Source organism: Lutra lutra, chromosome 13 (assembly GCF_902655055.1).
Source record: "Lutra lutra chromosome 13, mLutLut1.2, whole genome shotgun sequence".
NCBI lineage: Eukaryota > Metazoa > Chordata > Mammalia > Carnivora > Mustelidae > Lutra > Lutra lutra.
In genome coordinates, this window is record NC_062290.1 from 24,991,113 (window position 1) to 25,008,910 (window position 17,798).

The following is a 17,798-nucleotide window of genomic DNA, read 5'->3' on the forward strand; positions in this document are numbered from 1 at the left end:
ATATAATATTATATTACTATATAATTATATATTAAATATTGTTTATTATTATTTCATTCATTATTATACTAGTAGTTGGAAATGGTAAAGAAAGAACATGTCCCTACTCTAAGGAATTTCCTACCATTTCTCATTAAAACTTCAGCCTTTGGACTTCTTGGCATAATGTCTTTCCCACAGCATTTGCAGGAGGGATGGTGGGGACGAGGGAGAAGGAGGAGAAGGAAGAAAGAAGTGAGCAAGCAAGCAATGGTTTGCTCAGGCAAGGGCTGCAGTGTGCAATGATGGCATAGCTTGCCACAGGGCAAAGGCTGCTTCAATCCAAAATGCCTCTTCTGTCAGCTGCTCAGTTCAGACTTAGAGATACTGAGATAAAGAGTGGGACTGCAGGGAAGGATGGAGTGGTAAAGACGAGCTTGAAAAATAAGCCAATTTGGGGGTAGCTGGGTGGTTCAGGTGATAAAGTGTCTGACTCTTAGTTTCAGCTCAGGTCAGGATGTCAGAATCTTGGGATTGAGCCCCACATCAGGCTCCCCACACAGTGCAAAGTCTACTTCTCACCCTCACCTCCCTCTGTCCCTCCCCTCGATCATGCATACACTCTCTCCCACTCTCTCTAAAATGGATGAATAAATCTTTTAAAAACAGAAAGAAAAGAAAAATAAGTTCATTTCTTCAGGCCCATCTCAGATCCATAAATACATGGAGGGCAAGCTTTTCTTGGCCGACAGAAAAATGATAGTAACTTTAAAGTTGCCACAGAAATGTGGCATGTTGTTTTGGAGTGTTCCGGCATTTGGAAGGGGGTACAAGAGATGTACAGGGATCTTTCTAGATTCTGATAAATAACTGAAAGTTTTTTGGTACATATTTTACAGCCTAGAAGCATTTAAAAATGCTCTTTGATCTTTTCAAAACTGATTCCCAAGACCCAGGTAATCTCTAAAACTGAGAATATGTGAAAAAGTTTCTTAGTGGCTGTGGTTCATCTTATGTGTCAACTCAGTGAGGCTACTGTAATCAAGTATTCATCATGCATGTCCAGATATTGCTGTGAAGGTATTTTGTAAATCAGAGTAGCATTTAAATCAGTAGACTCAAAGTAAAGTACATTACCCTCCATAATGTGGGCACGACTCACCCCATTAACTGAAGACAGTAAGATAAAGACTGACCTCCGCCAAGGAAGAAAGCATTCTGCTAGCAGACTGCCATCACACTCCAGGGCCGCACTGACTCTTCCCTGGTCTCCAGCCTCCTCGTCTACCCCCCTTCAGAGCTAGGACTCGCCTACCTCCACAGTCAATGAGCAAACTCCTTAAAATAAATTTCTCTCTCTCTCTTTCTCTCTCTCTCTCTCTCTCTCTCTCACACACACACACACACACACACACACACACACACACACACTTTATTCTTTAGGGAACCCTAAATAACATGGTGATTTGAATCATAGCACGTTGGTGCTAAAAACACACAAAAATTTACCAGCTTCACAGCATATGCAAGCTAGCACTGCCTAAAAGAACTAAAAAAGATTATTCAACTTAGTTGAATAAATTGAATTCAATAAAAACTGAATTACTTTTCAGTTGCTGAGCAAGAACTTGAAGTGTCATTCAGCAGAGTAGGTCACTTTTTAAGGCCCAAACGCTCAGCTAGATCATAATATTTTTAATTGTTGCCAGGGCTCATTACGGTTTTAACAACCTGTCTGAAAGATATGCAGACTTTTGCAGACTGACAGATATTCACTGGCCTGGAGACAGCTTATTCACTGTAATCTATTAGCAGCAAGGTGATGCATAATCCCTTTAGACCCTTTATCCCTTTAGACAAAGCCTCCAAATCTAGACACAAGGAACCAACCTTACTCAAGATCCTGGCTTTGTGCCTTGCTCTAGCCCCTCGTGAATCTGTACTCAAGACCAGGACTGCTCTGCCACTTGTGTTCCTAGAGCATTAATTAGCTCATAGGTGAGTGATGCTAAAGTAGAACTTGTACTTCCCAACATATTAATGCTGTGCCTCCCCCTCCCGCACAGTAACAGCAACCAAATGCAAGTCCATTCCCATAGCTGAAGCAGCAGACTACAGGTGAATACAGTGTGGGACACAACGTCCGCTTGACTTGGGGTCTTCCTTTTGGCACAGACTGTCCATGTGCTTTGTCTTGGTTCACTCAGAGCTTTATGCATTTTGTCCTTCGCCCCATAACTCAGCAGCCACAACCTACACACCTTCCTCATCAAGCTTCCTTCATCTTCAAAAAAATTAACTACAAAATCCTGTATTTTTATTTTTTAAAACTATCTACAGGGATACCTAGACTGTTATATTTCTGTGTCTATTAAGACTCTAACATGACTTTTTTTTTATTGTCCTAGTACCTTATTAGGATTGTTACTGTTTTTTTGAGTGTTCCTGTTACAAAGGTGTACAATACTGAGTGGTCAGCCCCATCCTCTTTTTTTTGTCATATGTCATGTGTGTTTGCAGAATATTACGTTTTTCGGGAATGCATGCACCATGTTCGACCAAGAATGCCTGCACTGTAATTCATCCGTTAACATCCCCAAGCGAACACCATCTGCCAGACGGAGGTATGTGCTGTGCCACGTATCCCTGAGGAGGGAAAGAAAAAGTATTTTGCATCACAAACACTGATACTGGTTTATAACATTTCTGTCAGAAAACATGACATATGAATGTCCTCAAACATGGATATTCTAAGCAAATGTCGGTGACTCTTCTGGAATTCGTCCAGCCCAGCCCAGAGGAGACTGTGACTCTGTTCTGTGGAGGCAAGATTACGAAGTGGCTGACACTGCTGACAGCAGCGACACTTTCACCCTGGCATGTGGGTTTTTGAATGAATAACTCACTTGTACTTTTTGCTTTATATCCAGACATTTAAAACATATTCTTGATCAAAGACCTCACTATAACAAAACAGCCACTTGAACACGCTCCATAATTTTATGATTGTAAATAATCACAATGGGGTTTCATGGTTGAACCTTCTCATAAAAGGTCCCAAACTAAATTCTAAAAAATTGAAATTGAAGGGAGTGGTTGCCCTTGATATGTGTGTCTGTGTGTAGGGATGGTGCCCTTAAAATGTGTCATTATCTCAGGGTGCCTGGTGACTCATTCAGTTAAGTGTCTGCCTTTGGCTCAGGTCATGATCTCAGGGTAGTGGGATAGAGCCCTGAATACACATCAGGCTTTCTGCTCAGTAGGGAGTCTGCCTCTCCAGAAAAAACCCCAGGCATTTGAATCTCTTTTTCATCCCTGACAGGGTCCCATTTCTGCTGGCAGCCTCCAAACCTCCATTCAAGGCAGATCAGCGCAACACAGCTACTTCCATTTTCCAAATGAAGTTAAGATTATGTAACCCAGACAGAAATGAAGAAACAGGCAAAAATGTCTCCATTCTCAAAGTGACAGGAGTAGTAGGACCATGAGTTTGATCAGTAATTTAGGAGAGGAGTCCATCAAACCTTCAGGTTAAAAGACAGTTAAGAAAACAGTCTGTGGTTCCTGGAATGCAGTCTTCCTAGGATACCCCACTTTAAGCCTTTTTCTTTGTGTCCACACCATAAGGGCAGGATAAATAATCTCTTATCAAGAACTTGACAACAAAACACTGAACCTCACAGTCTGAGCAGGGCCCCTAACCATCCGGCCAGACACATAATCCTCCAAGGATGGGATGGCCGGAACATATTTCTGGGGCCAGGAGGCCAAAATGAAATCATTACCTTGAAATAAAATTCAAATATCAAAACCAGGAGGGACCACAAACAAGTAGAGCTCATAAAAACCAAGCCATGTACACACGACTACAGAGCCCAGGAGCAAGGCTCATAAGGTCCAAGGCAGAGCTGTGGTCTTCTCAACAGACAGGCTTCTTCTACTCAGCAGTGGGGTAATGACACTCAGAATTATAGTAGAGAATACACTCAAGAGGAAAAAAGGAAAAGCAGCAGACCAACAACAGTTAGAAAATATGTATCTATAAAGACCCCACTTCTGAACCCAGAAAAAGCAGAGCATTCTGGAAAGAATGTGGTCAGAACACTGAGAGATCCCAAAGCCAGGGCCAGAGGTAAATATCACACATTGGCAAAAACACGCTTAATCCTCTTCCAGGACTGGGGATCCAACCCACTGCCATGCCTCAAGGCTGGAACTAGTCTGTACCTCCTTGGATGAACACCAGATAATATTCCTGGCCACATGAGTGAAAAATTATCTTTAAATACTACAAACACCATCCAAAGCATCAAGATGCTCACATTCTGAGGATACTCAAGAGCTAAAATCAAGTAGAGCAGAGCTGATTTGCCTCCCCCATCACAGGGTGGCTCATGGCAATGAACTTGTTTCAGTGGAAAGAGACGGGAAACTGAGGCACTATCCAATCTGTCCATCTGTCCGCTGACCTCTGTCTTTCCCTTCCCCTCACCCTTCCTGCTGCTTGTCTCCAGCCCTCTGAGTTTCTGTTTCTCTGCCTCTATCTGCCCTCTGCCTTCCCTTCTGAGGAAGCACATCATGGAAGAGAAGGGGGTTCGTGAAGCAACCATGTTATTAGGGGAAAAGGCGATCAGACTGGAAAGGGCTAATGTGGAACCCGAGAGGGGAAATGTAAAAGAAACCCTGACCAGTGTGGAAACTATCCTTCTGCTTACTTGTAGCTACATGTTTTAAAAAATGTCCTGCTTAAGTGGGATTGGTGTTCAGCCACTGATCTTTTTCTCCTGATTTTTATAATAATCACTACAGTTACACGAATATGCTGAAGTACACTGTTTTTGACAACCCATACACAGGTCACAAGTGGGTAATTTTGGTTCATCTCCATTAAATTCAGTTTCTACATGATCAAAAGAAAAGCCACCCATTCAACAGAGTGTGTGCGTGTGTGCGCGCATGTGCGCGTATGTGAAGATCAGAAACCAAGAGAAACAGCTGCGTAGAGGGGATAAATTTTGGTGTCTGAACAACAAGCAGCCTAGCCCTGCCTGGCAGGTCACCAATCACACTAACGCCTGTTACATTACAAGCACCAGCCTGGGTCTGTCCCTGATCTGGCCACTGTGGCGTACCTACATCCACGCACAAATCCAGGGTGTCGCTCGTGCCAGCTGGATCCTAGTGTTTCTGTTTGTGAAAAACATGCGGTTCTAACTAGATTTATCGAAGTGAAATCAATTCACAGATAATACTTACAACTGCAAAAGATGGAGTTGAGAAAACTCTGAAAAACTTCAAGTCCAACTAGAGATGAGAGTTTTGCCATCCCACTACCCCGGTAAAATGTTTATACATACACACACACACACACACACACACCATTTCCCTCCTTTCTTGCCAAACTTGGAACACCATGACCAGGTCACAGCAGAACGTTAAAAAAAAAAAATCAACAAAAGAAATAAAATACACATACCATGAACTGCATTCTCAGTATATGAATCAAGGAATCAACATCAGTTTATTCTGTTCATTTTGCAAACATTTATTGAGCCCATTTATTAAGTATCTACTAGGTACAAAACTCTCCCTTTTATAACACCCCTGACACAAAAATTGGCCAGACTAGGTTATTACAAGTCTGTTCTCTCTGACCCAACATTTTCTCCCCACTTCATGGAGGGTTCTTGGCCTTGTACAGTCTTCCTTCCTGAATTCTCTTCTATAACCATATTGCTTTGCCCATTGTGGTTTCACCTGTTGCATGACCTAATTCCAGGTCACCAGGAAGTGATGATGGCCATCCTGCCCCAGCAGAAGATTTACACCTCCCTAGCTCAGGCTAACAGTCACTTGACTACTGAAAACATTCCCCTTTAGGGGAAGGAGTCTTTCAATCTTCTACAAAAAAAAAAACCAACTGAAGAGTCCGTTGACACACATCCCAGAGACCATTTTCATCCGTTTACAGTGCAACCTTATTTCTTCTCTAAGACCACAATATTGATGACTAGGGAGTTTAACCCAAACGTGTTTAATATTTTTAAACCAGGAGTTTGATTGGTCTTACAACTGGAAATTCTGTCCACACTACCACATTTTGCCTTATAGGAGCCAAAACATTCTAATATCTGATGACCCGTTGGATCAGCATTGGACAAGAAGCCACCAGGGGCGCCAGATGAGAAAAAAGCCACCCGATGAAATGGCACACTTTCCTAGAGAAACAATTTCCCCACTGGAGGAAAACATGGTATTTTATGCTAAAATAAGCCCCAATATATCTTGGAGTTAAAATGAACAAACACATGAACTTTTTAAAAATAAAAACTCAAGGCTTCAAAGACAGCTCCTGTTCACTATTGGGCTATGTTCGTTATCTATGGAATTTCTTGGAAATAACCCTCTTATCTTTAAATGTTCTTTGATGAAAATTTTTTTTATTTTATTCATTTATTTGTCAGAGTGAGCACAGGCAGACAGAGTGGCAGGCAGAGGCAGATGGAGAAGCAGGCTCCCGCTGAGCAAGGAGCCCGATGTTGGACTCGATCCCAGGACGCTGGGATCATGACCTGAGCCAAAGGCAGCGGCTTAACCAACTGAGCCACCCAGGCGTCCCGATGATATTTTTGAGAAATGTTTCACCCACACTATAAACTTCTTGCAGGCATGAACTACATCTCATCCTTCTCTTTGTCCCCAGGGACCTAGGGCAGGACCTACGGCAGTGTCTGGCACAAAATAAGCACTCACTAACGTCTGCAGAATTAATTTGGCTGAAATAATGCCAACAGCATTATCGATAATAAACGATTTTTACCGCATTCAGATGAGAGGAAAGGAAGGTGAACAGCTGTATGAGGAAGTGGAATAGAAGAAATCGAATTTACCAAAAACAGTTACTGGCTGCCATGGTAACAATCAGATGAAGCAACTCAGTTTAGTTCTTTTCCACTTGACAAGCACATGAAGGCAAATACTGTACTTGTTAATCTCCAATCACAAGGGGGTGTGGCTTAAAATACAAGTCTACCAGGTGACACTGGTGCCCATTAAATTTAATAACCTTTGAAGACTTGGAAAGGCATCATGATGATAATAATATCACCAGTAACATTAAAACCTGGTTTCTATACTAAGACCATCCTAATCATTACAAGGTTAAGTGTCAAATATTTGCTGCTAAGACTTAAGAACTGTGAAAAGTAGATATATGTGTAGATTCGTGTGTAAAATATCGCGTGGATTCACCTTCTCTGATTCTTAAAATTGTTGCCTTTAGTAATTAGTTGGACCTAAACCAAGTTACAGATAAAAGATAATTCCAAGAATATAGTTTATAGCGATGCTTACAACTCCCCCAGTGGAGAGATCGTATTTTAACTCATTTGTACATAATAGAAAAGGTGAGTATCACACCCACGTTCTCTACACCTTCCTTCTCATACTTGCAGTGAGTCAGCCTCCATGCCTTACTCTCCAAACAGGAGGGAGGAGCTGGGAGGAGGAGGAAGTGGGACTCCCAAGCCAGCAGGTCCAAGCTGTGAATGGGTGAGCAAGACCACTGATCATCCCAGGGCTATTTGGTTTTGAGTTTTATGTCTAAGATATGCAAGCTGCCTTTCATCCATAATCCAAACAGAGAGCAGGAACACATTTTACAGCATTAACAAGTTTAGAGTGTCTGAGGAAGAAGTGAATACAGCAGTTCAAGACACACCATGACAGGAAGGAAAGCACAGATGCAAATTACTCCTGAATAAAACCTAAGCATCTTTCCACACCTGGCCCTGCAGGCATTTCCTTTCCCCCTGAGAATTAAGTTAGTAACTTGATATCATTTCTGTTGGAGCCATAGAGAACTTATTATATAACTTTATCATTTTATTCCATTGTATAAAACAGAGTTTTTCAGTTCAACAACATATGGGATCAAATCCCTGTTCTTAATCAGTCAAGTTCCTTAATGTCTTACGGGCCTATATTTCTGGGTCTAAATTTCTCCAATTAGAAATGAGAAAATCCACATCCTGGGGTTGTTGCAAAATTAAATGAACAAACTCTGTAAAATGCCTAATACATGGTAGGTATCAATGAGTATGTAAGTCCAGCAATACAAATGCCCAACACGTTTCGTCTTCTATGTTGTAGGAAAACAACAAATACAAGAACTACTACATATCAGGGACGCCAGTTTGACAATCCGCAGATCACGGCTCCAGGGTGCAGCCAGAAGGCTTTGCTAGAAGGTGCGATGAGATCTGAAGAGCGCTCCTAAACTCTGTCTGGGAACAAACTCTTGATGCTGCGGATCTCACTGGGGCCCTGGTAATTAATAAAGTGACTTTTGCAAGGCTCAGAAGTGAGCAAGCGAAACTTTCTCCCCAAACCCTGACTCTGAACGCACTCCCTTTCTTCATCTCTAGGGGATCTCCCCTCGGAATTCTTGGACAGAGGAAAGCAAATCAGAAGAGCTGGGTCCGGTAGGTCTGCTCACTCTGCGCGTTAAGAGGGAGACGCCAGCGCACCTGTGCGGGCAGGTAACACCCTCCTCACCTCCCGTCCTCCAACCCACACACGCACCTGGGGATGAATTTGGCCTCGTCTCCAAGTCGCGCCTGGAAGTCCTGCCAAGCCTGGCCGGCGCTCGCTCGACCCCAGGGGGCTGCCAGCGCGTCCCCGTCGCCCTCGTCCTCTTGGCTGTCCTCGGGGTCGGGTCCCGCGTGGGCTGAGGCGGACGCGGGCTCCCAAAGAGCCCAGCCTCGGTGCCGCCCCCCCCCCCCCCCCGCGGCAGAACCCACGGAAGCCGCGCGCGAACTCCTGGAAGGTGATGGCACCGTCGCGGTCAGCGTCTAGCCACTGGAACACGGCCTCGGCCGGCCGCACGCGCAGCTCCCCGCACAGCGCGCCGAACTCCTCGCGCTCCAAGCGCCCCGAGCAGTTGGCGTCGCAGGTAGTGAAGAGCGAGCGCAGGTGGGCCAGCTCCTCCCGGTCCCCATCCGCCTCCATCCCGCCCGGCTAGGGTAGTCCAGACGGCTCTGGGGCGCGACGGGGCGCGCGGCCCCCTGGGGCAGCAGTGAAGGCAAGAAGTCCGCGACCATCTGCTGCCGCTGGGTGCCGCGGCGAATCGGCCTGGTCGGCTGGTTGGGCCACTTGCAGGAATGTCCGGGCGGGGCGGGGCGGGGCGCACCTACGCTGGTCGCGCGCGCAGCCCTTTCCCTCCCGGGAGCGGGACTCCGCGTACAGCGCAGCAGCGGCAGCCAGAGATTGAGCGCCCCCCGGGGCGGCCCTCACAGTTTCCGCTCGGCCCCGCTCCGCCCAGCCAGGTAGGAGGGGCGCGTGGCTCGGCCTCCCACGCTTCCGGAGCCCGCTGTCCCTTCGGCGCCAGGCTCCAGCAGGCCGAGCCCGAGTTCTGGCCTCTTGGACTTGGGACACCCGGTCAGAACCGGGGCTGCAGTGGTAGCGTTTGCCAGGGTCTTTGGAGTAAAACACTGGTTGCTCAGGTAAAGCCAAGAGCTAGCAGGAGTGTGCAAAGATACCTGGACAAAAAGAGCAAAGGAAGATAGGGGTAGGATGCCCCTTCCAGTCGGCGACGGGAGAAGAATTAGGCACAAACAAGTCAGCTGCAAGAGATTGGGAGCAGGGGACAACAGTCGAAAAGACTGCTGCCAGGAGCAACTCCACAGTCTCACTTTTATTAGATAGAAACAATAGCCGATGGAAGGACCTATGAAAGTCAAACGTTAGTCACATGTCTTGCGGACAAGCAAGGAGGAGGACAAAGTTAACCAAGCACATTCAAAGGAGCCCTCTAAAAAACAAGGGGCGCTTCTGGGAAGAGAAAGGAGCGATAAAGGAAAAGGGAAGCAGGGGGTATTTCGTTCCACCCTGAGCTGACCAGGAGTTCCCGGGTGCCCGGCTTCCCTGAAACAGGCGGCGTTCCGCCCTGAGCAAGCCAGGCATCCCAAGCTGCCCAGCTTCACGGTCTTATATCGTTCTTCTCCCCAAAGACCTGTTGCCAGTATTGTTTTTCTTAAGGCCGTATCTCAATGTGCTTGGCAACTAGTAAAATCCTCCAGCGGTTATAGTTTAAGTAACAAATTGTTCCGAGGGGCAGTAGCAGTAGGACTCCAATTGGTTTAACGTTATGCGTATTTCAGTCTCTTGTTATTCCGGAACATTGAAAAACGTCTGCATAGACAAGTTTTCTTGCAAACTAATCTACGAGATTTACCAGAACACCTCATTTTCTGATTTTACTGGCTTTCCTTAATCCATGTCCTCCCAACATTAAGTTCCAACTGGTTAATACACATCAGAAATCACACAGATCTTCCAGATCCCGGCATCCAAATAATTTTTCTTGGTCCTAGTCTCCACAACCTGAGAAAGAATTAGTAATCAAAATCCTTTGGCAGGCAGCGACAGTTAAAAATTAGGGTGATTTTTAAAAAATATTTTTAGATAAATCTTAGGGAAATCTTATGTCCAAGTGCATGTTACCCTTTTATTTTTAACACTTATTTCAGCAGTGCTATTGTTTCTTTAATACCGACTGCTCAGTGGGTACAAGATCTTAAAATTCGATCATTTTGATCTTTCTTTTTTTCAATCTTACCCTGTTTCCAAGAGACCCTCACTCTGTCATGTGACTTCTGCATATGTTCCCTCCAGTGATTCAAATAGCCTGTGAAAATGCATTTGGGTTATTTTTACTTTATTTACATTATCCATTCCCACCACAGTTTAGACTTTCTTTTATGTACAGCCATTTCTTTTAGTTATGACTCTATTTCCATTTTTATATCATTCTGGATTTTCTTCATTGCTTATTACTTTGATTTTTTTTTTATTATGATTAAAATAAAGTAGGGGATTGGACAGACATCCCTCCAGGCTGGTGTTCTTAAACATAAGACTAAGTGCTAACCATCTGAACTGTTAATTCTTGAATAGTACAATAAACAGAGTCAATGCTCAGCATCTATCAAGCCACAAATATCACTGATAATTATCATCTATAAATTTAACTGGTAAATTATGAGAGGCAGTCCATTAGAGGCCCTGATCTTAGCAGTCTAATTGCTAAGTGAATATAGTTCCATTCAATTGGACAGCTAACACACCAAAATAAATTTTATCATTATTGCAATATAAGTTGTCATTGATTTTGAGTTTATGTGCTTTCCTGTTTATTCTAAAGATTGATTTTTCCATATAAGGGAAGGAGTGGCTAGCTAGATGATGCCCTTAAAGCTTTAGAAATAGACTTGGTAAACTCAACCTCTGAAGTATTATTATCATTATACTGTTAGTAATTACTAAATATCTGTAGTTTTCAAAATAGATGAGTTAATATTTTTAACTGCTTAGACAGAAGTGCATTCTTGAAGACTGTTCCTGCAACTTCATTCCTGAATTCACTTTGACCATTGCCCTCAGTTTCTAAATTCTAGTATTTTTTGACCGGCTTTGCCCTTTCAACTGAGTCCCTTAACTGAAAAGTCATCAAGAAATACAGATCCTTGTAAATGTCTTGTGTACACATCTTTTCATTTCCCATGATAATGATCTACTCCAAACAGACTCTAAGTGATCTACCACTGCATAACAACACAACAATCACTTAGTGATTTAAAACAACAACCATTTCATTTGTTCATAATTTCATGGTCATTAACTTGGGCAGGGTTGGGTAAGTAGTTTTTCTGCAGGCTTGCCTAAGATTATGTAGCCATGGTGGTTTCACTGTGGCTGCATGGTGTTAGAAGGCCTCACTCATATCTGGAAGTTGGTGTTGGTTGTTAGGGGGACCATAGGTCTTCAAGAGGCTAGCATGGGCTTTGTTACATGGGGGCAGTGTTCCAAGTGGCTAAGTCCCAACACACAAATGCATTTCAAGCCTCAGCTTATGTCATGGTTGCTGATATTCCATTGATCAAGGCAAGCCAACATGGCCAACAAGGCAAGCCAACATACCCTCAATGTGGGAGGGGACTATACAAGATCACAGAGATGGGGACTTGCACTTTATTAGGGCCCCTTATTGTAACAATGTATCATACTTAAAGTACTGGGATAGTCTCTAACACATTCTCTTAGGTTCCTGTCCTGCCAACTTTCTTCTGTCCATTCTACACAACCACAATTGGACAGTCCTTCTTAAACACCAATTATTCTGTCATCCTAGAGCCCAGTTATTCTCAATCTGTGATAATTTTGTTACCCAGGAGACATCTGGCAATGTTTGGAGACATTATTGGTTGTCACAATTTGTCAAGGGAAAGATGCTACTAACATCTAGTAGGTAGAGATCAGAGATGCTGCAAAGCATCCTGTCATACACAGGGCTAGCTTCCCATGAAAAAGAGTTCTCTGGCCAAAAATGTTAATAATGGTTAAGAAAACCTACATCCTAGCTCATAAATTCCCAGAGGTTCCCCTAATAAAAAGAAAACCAAGGGTTAGCTCTTCATCTGCACATTCAGAATCCTCTGGTCCCACTTCAAATACCCTATATCTCTCCCTTAGATCCCATCAGCGCTCCTACTATCCCCTGGATTATGTAATTAACATAATAGCTCCTTATTATCGTCACAAAATGTGAATATCAAACTTAATTTTCCCCTCTTCTGTCTAACCAAACCATTTCCCAGCCTTCGTGGAAGAGTTGGATCCTTCTGTTCCTACCAAAGTTTCTGCAATTTCATTGTGACCTGTTCACAAAGATATTACTTAGTATGAATTATGTCAGCTCAAATAAACAAGGCACAGGAAAGCCCTTTTTTTTTTTTTTTTTAAAGATTTTATTTATTCGACAGAGAGAGATCACAAGCGGGCAGAGAGGCAAGCAGAGAGAGAGAGGAGGAAGCAGGCTCCCTGCAGAGGGGAAAGCCCGATATGGGACTCGATCCCAGGACCCTGAGATCATGACCTGAGCCGAAGGCAGAGGCTTAACCACTGAGCCACCCAGGTGCCCCGCCCTTTTTTTTTTCTTCATGGTTTTACTTTCCAAGTTAAAGTTCTATTCTGTCTGGAATTTGGTTCAGGTCAAGTATGAGTCGTAGAATTAACTTTACTATTTTTCTAGTTGTTCTAACACTGGTTATTCAACTGTCCCTTCCCCATGGATTTAAATGTCACTTTTGGCATATACTCAATTCCTCTCTGTATTTGGGTTTATTTTTGGACTTTCTAGTCAGTTCTATTAAGGAATCACATTTTGAAGGAACTCTTGAGCTTATAAAAAGATTCCTGAAGTTCCTAGTGGGTTGCCTTTCATATTTTAAATGTTTTTTAATACATCATTAAGCATATGGTAGAGGAGATCAGGGGAAACGGAAGAGGAGGTAATGAAGCTTAAGACTAATTCATTAGGCACAAATACAAATTGACAACATCTGAAATTGTCATGTAAATCAGTGAGAAAATAATTGACTTATAGAAAGAGTAAAGAACCTCCAGTTTATCTAAAATATGAGATGCTTCTGCAAAGCCATTCACAGGTTGCTGAGGAATGCTTCTGAATATCTTCAGCAATATACTCGGGAAGGCCAGAGTTATGTAATCTGTCTCTAATTTTTTCAAGAATGAGGGAGAAGCAAGAAATAGGAAGCATTTCTTTTCTGTTCTAGCATCCAGAAACAGCTCGTGAGAAATTGGAGATAACAGAGCAACCTTTCAGAGCCAATGAATTGGTATGTGAAGAGAGCTTGCCTGTATTTATTAGCATGACTTTGACAAAGATCAGCTTGCTCTGTGGCTACCCAAGGATTTTAAAAATCAGAGATAATCTTGTTAGAGTGTGTTTCTCAAAACAGTGAAAAGATATTATGTGATCAAATACACTTCTAAAACACAAATAAATTTGGAAAAGAATCCTATTCTGCCCCTTCTTGGATAAGATAAAGAAAGTGGTTTATACTTGCTTAAGCTAAAATTTCCTAAATGTATTTGACTATGAAAGTAGGATTTTGGATTTTGTCTGGTTTTTGTTTCAATTTCCTAGGGCTTTCCACCAAGTTAGTGATCTTGAGAACATTCTTTGGGAAACCAATGACCAGGGTAATGAGTCATGAGAAATTATTCCTTTGCCCCAATATCATAAGTTGACCTAATTTCCTATAACGGGGAATGAGCACACGACCCCTTAACCTCCTCTTCACTCAGTAAAATGGGAGAGGCTTTTAGTGGAAGCCTGTTGTAATCTACCCTATAGGATTTCCTTCAGGTACAAGAGCCTTCCTCAAAGTCACTTAACATTCCAGTTACTCTACCCCAGAAAGATCCAATGAGCCTGTTAAGATGGCACAAGATATCCAAGTAATGGCATACCACTGAGGGACCAATTAGGAGGTTCAGAAATTTCTCAAACATAGGCACCCCTGCAAGACCTTGAGTCTTAGTGCTCTCATGAATATCTGCCATGGCTTGCTGTTCCAAAGGAAGTTACAAGAAAACTTTGAGGATTTTACAAAAAAAAAGAATGGGTCCACAAATTTACATCATACTGATTTACTTGCTCTTTAAGTAAATCTGGAAAAAAAAAAAGAATAATACAACACTGATATGCCCAAAATTGCAAATATGAACATTTTTGTCAGATCTTTTTTTTTTTTTTTTTTTTAGAAAATACAGCATTATGGATCCATCCAAATGAACTTCCTCTTTGATCGCGTATTGTTTCTGTAATCAGTATACAGCAATGTTGTGTGTGTGTACGTGTTGGCAGTTATCGGACTTTGGGAAATCATGAATTAAAGATAATTAGTATTGAATGTCTACCCTGCTGTGGTTTGTGAAATGATGTTTATACTGTTTAGAACACTATAGAGTTGGTTTGATTGAAATTGAAAAAATGATCCTCTATTGAATTACCTTTGTCAGAAATCAAATGACCATACAAGTATGGGTCTATTTCTGGACTTTTTATTCTGTCCTCTTGACTCGTACATTTATCCTTTTACCAACACCATATGGTCTTGATCACATTGCTTGATAGTAAGTCTCAAATCAAGTAAGATAAGTTCTACAGCTTTGTTATTCTTTTTCCAAATTGTTTTGGATATTCCTTGGTCTTAGGTATTTCCATATAAATTTAAAGATCAGTTTTTCAATTTATACTTATAAATCTGGCATTGTGGTTGTACTGAATCTTGTAGATCAATTTTAGGAGAATTGGTATCTTAATATTAAGTCTGCCTATCAATAAACATGTTGTATCCCTCATTTATTTGTTTCCAGCACATAAAATTCAATTGATTTTGGAATTTTGATGAACTTGTATTCTGAGACTTTGCTCAACTCACTTATTAGTTTTAGTAGTGATCTGGTAGAATTCTTAGAATTCTCTCCTTACACAGTCATGTCATCTGTGGAGAGAAAAGGGTAATTTTACTTCTTCATTTCCCATCTGTATGTGTTTTCTTTTTCTTGCTTTATTATACTGGTTTGGACTTCTACTATAATGTAGAATTACAGTGGTAAGAACAGATCTCCTTGCTTTGTTCCTAATCACAGGGGAATCATTCACTCTTCCACTGTCAATTGTAATGTTAGCAGTAGGGGTTTTTGTAGATGCTCTTTATATTAGGAATTTCTCCTCTGTTCCTACATTGCTGAGAATATTTATAATGGATGGATTTTGGATTTTGTTAGATGCTTCCAGCATCTATTTAGAGGATAGTGGTTTTTCGCCTCCATTATCCTGTTAATGTGATGAATTATATTGATGAATTTGCAAGTTTTAGTCCAGCTTTTACTTTTGTGGGGTCTCACAGCTTCTTCACATGGCCCCTCCCTCAGGACAGTTAAGACTTCCTACATGGTGCCTCAGGGCTCCAACCACGAGTGTTCAAAGAGTCTTGGACCAAGGCTGCAAGGCTTCTTATATCCTAGCCTCAGAAGTCTTCAATGTTTGCTCAGCTCTGTGTGTGTGTGTGTGTGTGTGTGTGTATTTACCTATAAAAAAAAGTCCTAAAGCCTTTGGAAAGGAGGCAGGATTTAAGATTAGGAATAATTATAAACAAATATTAGACAGTTGTGTGCATTTTAATGTTGATGGTGTTGGAACAATAATCATGTCAGTATTTCCTTATTAGTTTACTACTTGTTTTTTTTTTTTAAGTTTTTTTTTTTTTAATTTATTTGACACAGAGAAGGAGAGGGAGAGAGCAAACACAAGTGGGGGAGCAGCAGGCAGAGGAAGAGGGAGAAGTAGGCTCCCCGCTGAGCAAGGAACCCGACATTGGATTCGATCCCAGTACCCTAGGATCATGACCTGAGCTAAAGGCAGACACTTAACAGACTGAGCCATACAGCTGCCCCAATTTACTAATTGTTTTAGAACAGTCTAGGACACATTCAACTTTTTCCCCAAACTTACATTCTAACAAAAGACAAATCATGTTCTAAGATCACAATGGATTTCTTCTTAAAAAATCCTATGAATTTGATCTCAAATGCTCAAAAATTACTTTTAGCCCCAGAGAATGCAATGTGTGCATTTTTAGATCAGAGACACATTTATATTCATCGAAAATAATGGAGAAATGTACATTTCTATGTGGCATGGAAGTTCCCAATTCTGTAATATGAGGAGATGTTAAAATATTAATCTTTTTTTTAGACTAACAAAGATTAAAGCTCCTGTTCCCAGAAGTACAAAATAAGACAAACTAGATCAGTCAGAGAGAGATCTATAAAACTCTAAAACCCTTCCTATTCCTCTGGAAACTATTCTATAATTCAGTATTCAAAGGATGAGATATTCAAATAAGGCTCTTTCACCAATACCCCATAGTCTCAGCTTAGCAATGAACTAGAACACTAATTTTTTAGTGATGTAGTAATTGGAAATTCAGAATCAGGATTTCTTTTTCTTTTTTTTTTTTTTTTTCCTTTCCATTTTTTTTTTTAATTTATTTTTTTCAGCATAACAGTATTCATTATTTTTGCACCACACCCAGTGCTCCATGCAATCCGTGCCCTCTACAATACCCACCACCTGGTGCCCCCAACCTCCCACCCCCCACCCCCCACCCCTTCAAAATTCTCAGATCGTTTTTCAGAGTCCATAGTCTCTCATGGTTCACCTCCCCTTCCAATTTCCCTCAAATCCCTTCTCCTCTCCATCTCCCCTTGTCCTCCATGCTATTTGTTATGCTCCACAAATAAGTGAAACCATATGATAATTGACTCTCTCTGCTTGACTTATTTCACTCAGCATAATCTCTTCCAGTCCTGTCCATGTTGCTACAAAACTTGGGGATTCATCCTTTCTTTCTTTTTTTTTTTTTTTTTTTTTACAGCTTTATAAACATATATTTTTATCCCCAGGGGTACAGGTCTGCGAATCGCCAGGTTTACACACTTCACAACACTCACCATAGCACATGCCCTCCCCAATATCCATAACCCCACCCCCTCTCCCAACCCCCTCCCCCCATCAACCCTCAGTTTGTTTTGTGAGATTAAGAGTCACTTATGGTTTGTCTCCCTCCCAATCCCATCTTGTTTCATTTACTCTTCTCCTACCCCCTCGACCCCCCATGTTGCATCTCCTCTCCCTCATATCAGGGAGATCATATGATAGTTGTCTTTCTCCGATTGACTTATTTCGCTAAGCATGATACCCTCTAGTTCCATCCACGTCGTCGCAAATGGCAAGATTTCATTTCTTTTGATGGCTGCATAGTATTCCATTGTGTATATATACCACATCTTCTTTATCCATTCGTCTGTTGATGGACATCTAGGTTCTTTCCATAGTTTGGCTATTGTAGACATTGCTGCTATAAACATTCGGGTGCATGTGCCCC

General features: G+C 42.0%; 1 protein-coding gene across 1 annotated transcript in view; it reads right to left on the bottom strand.

The window, feature by feature from the left end:
- The window catches only part of RASEF (RAS and EF-hand domain containing), a 255,588-nt gene extending 246,464 nt beyond the window's left edge, over positions 1-9,124 (bottom strand). Inside the window, 2 exon segments of the mRNA XM_047698880.1 lie at positions 8,563-8,756; positions 8,758-9,124. Of these exon segments, the coding sequence (XP_047554836.1) occupies positions 8,563-8,756; positions 8,758-8,988 (425 nt within the window). The 5' untranslated portion in view covers positions 8,989-9,124.
- Between the last annotated feature and the right edge of the window lie 8,674 nt (positions 9,125-17,798).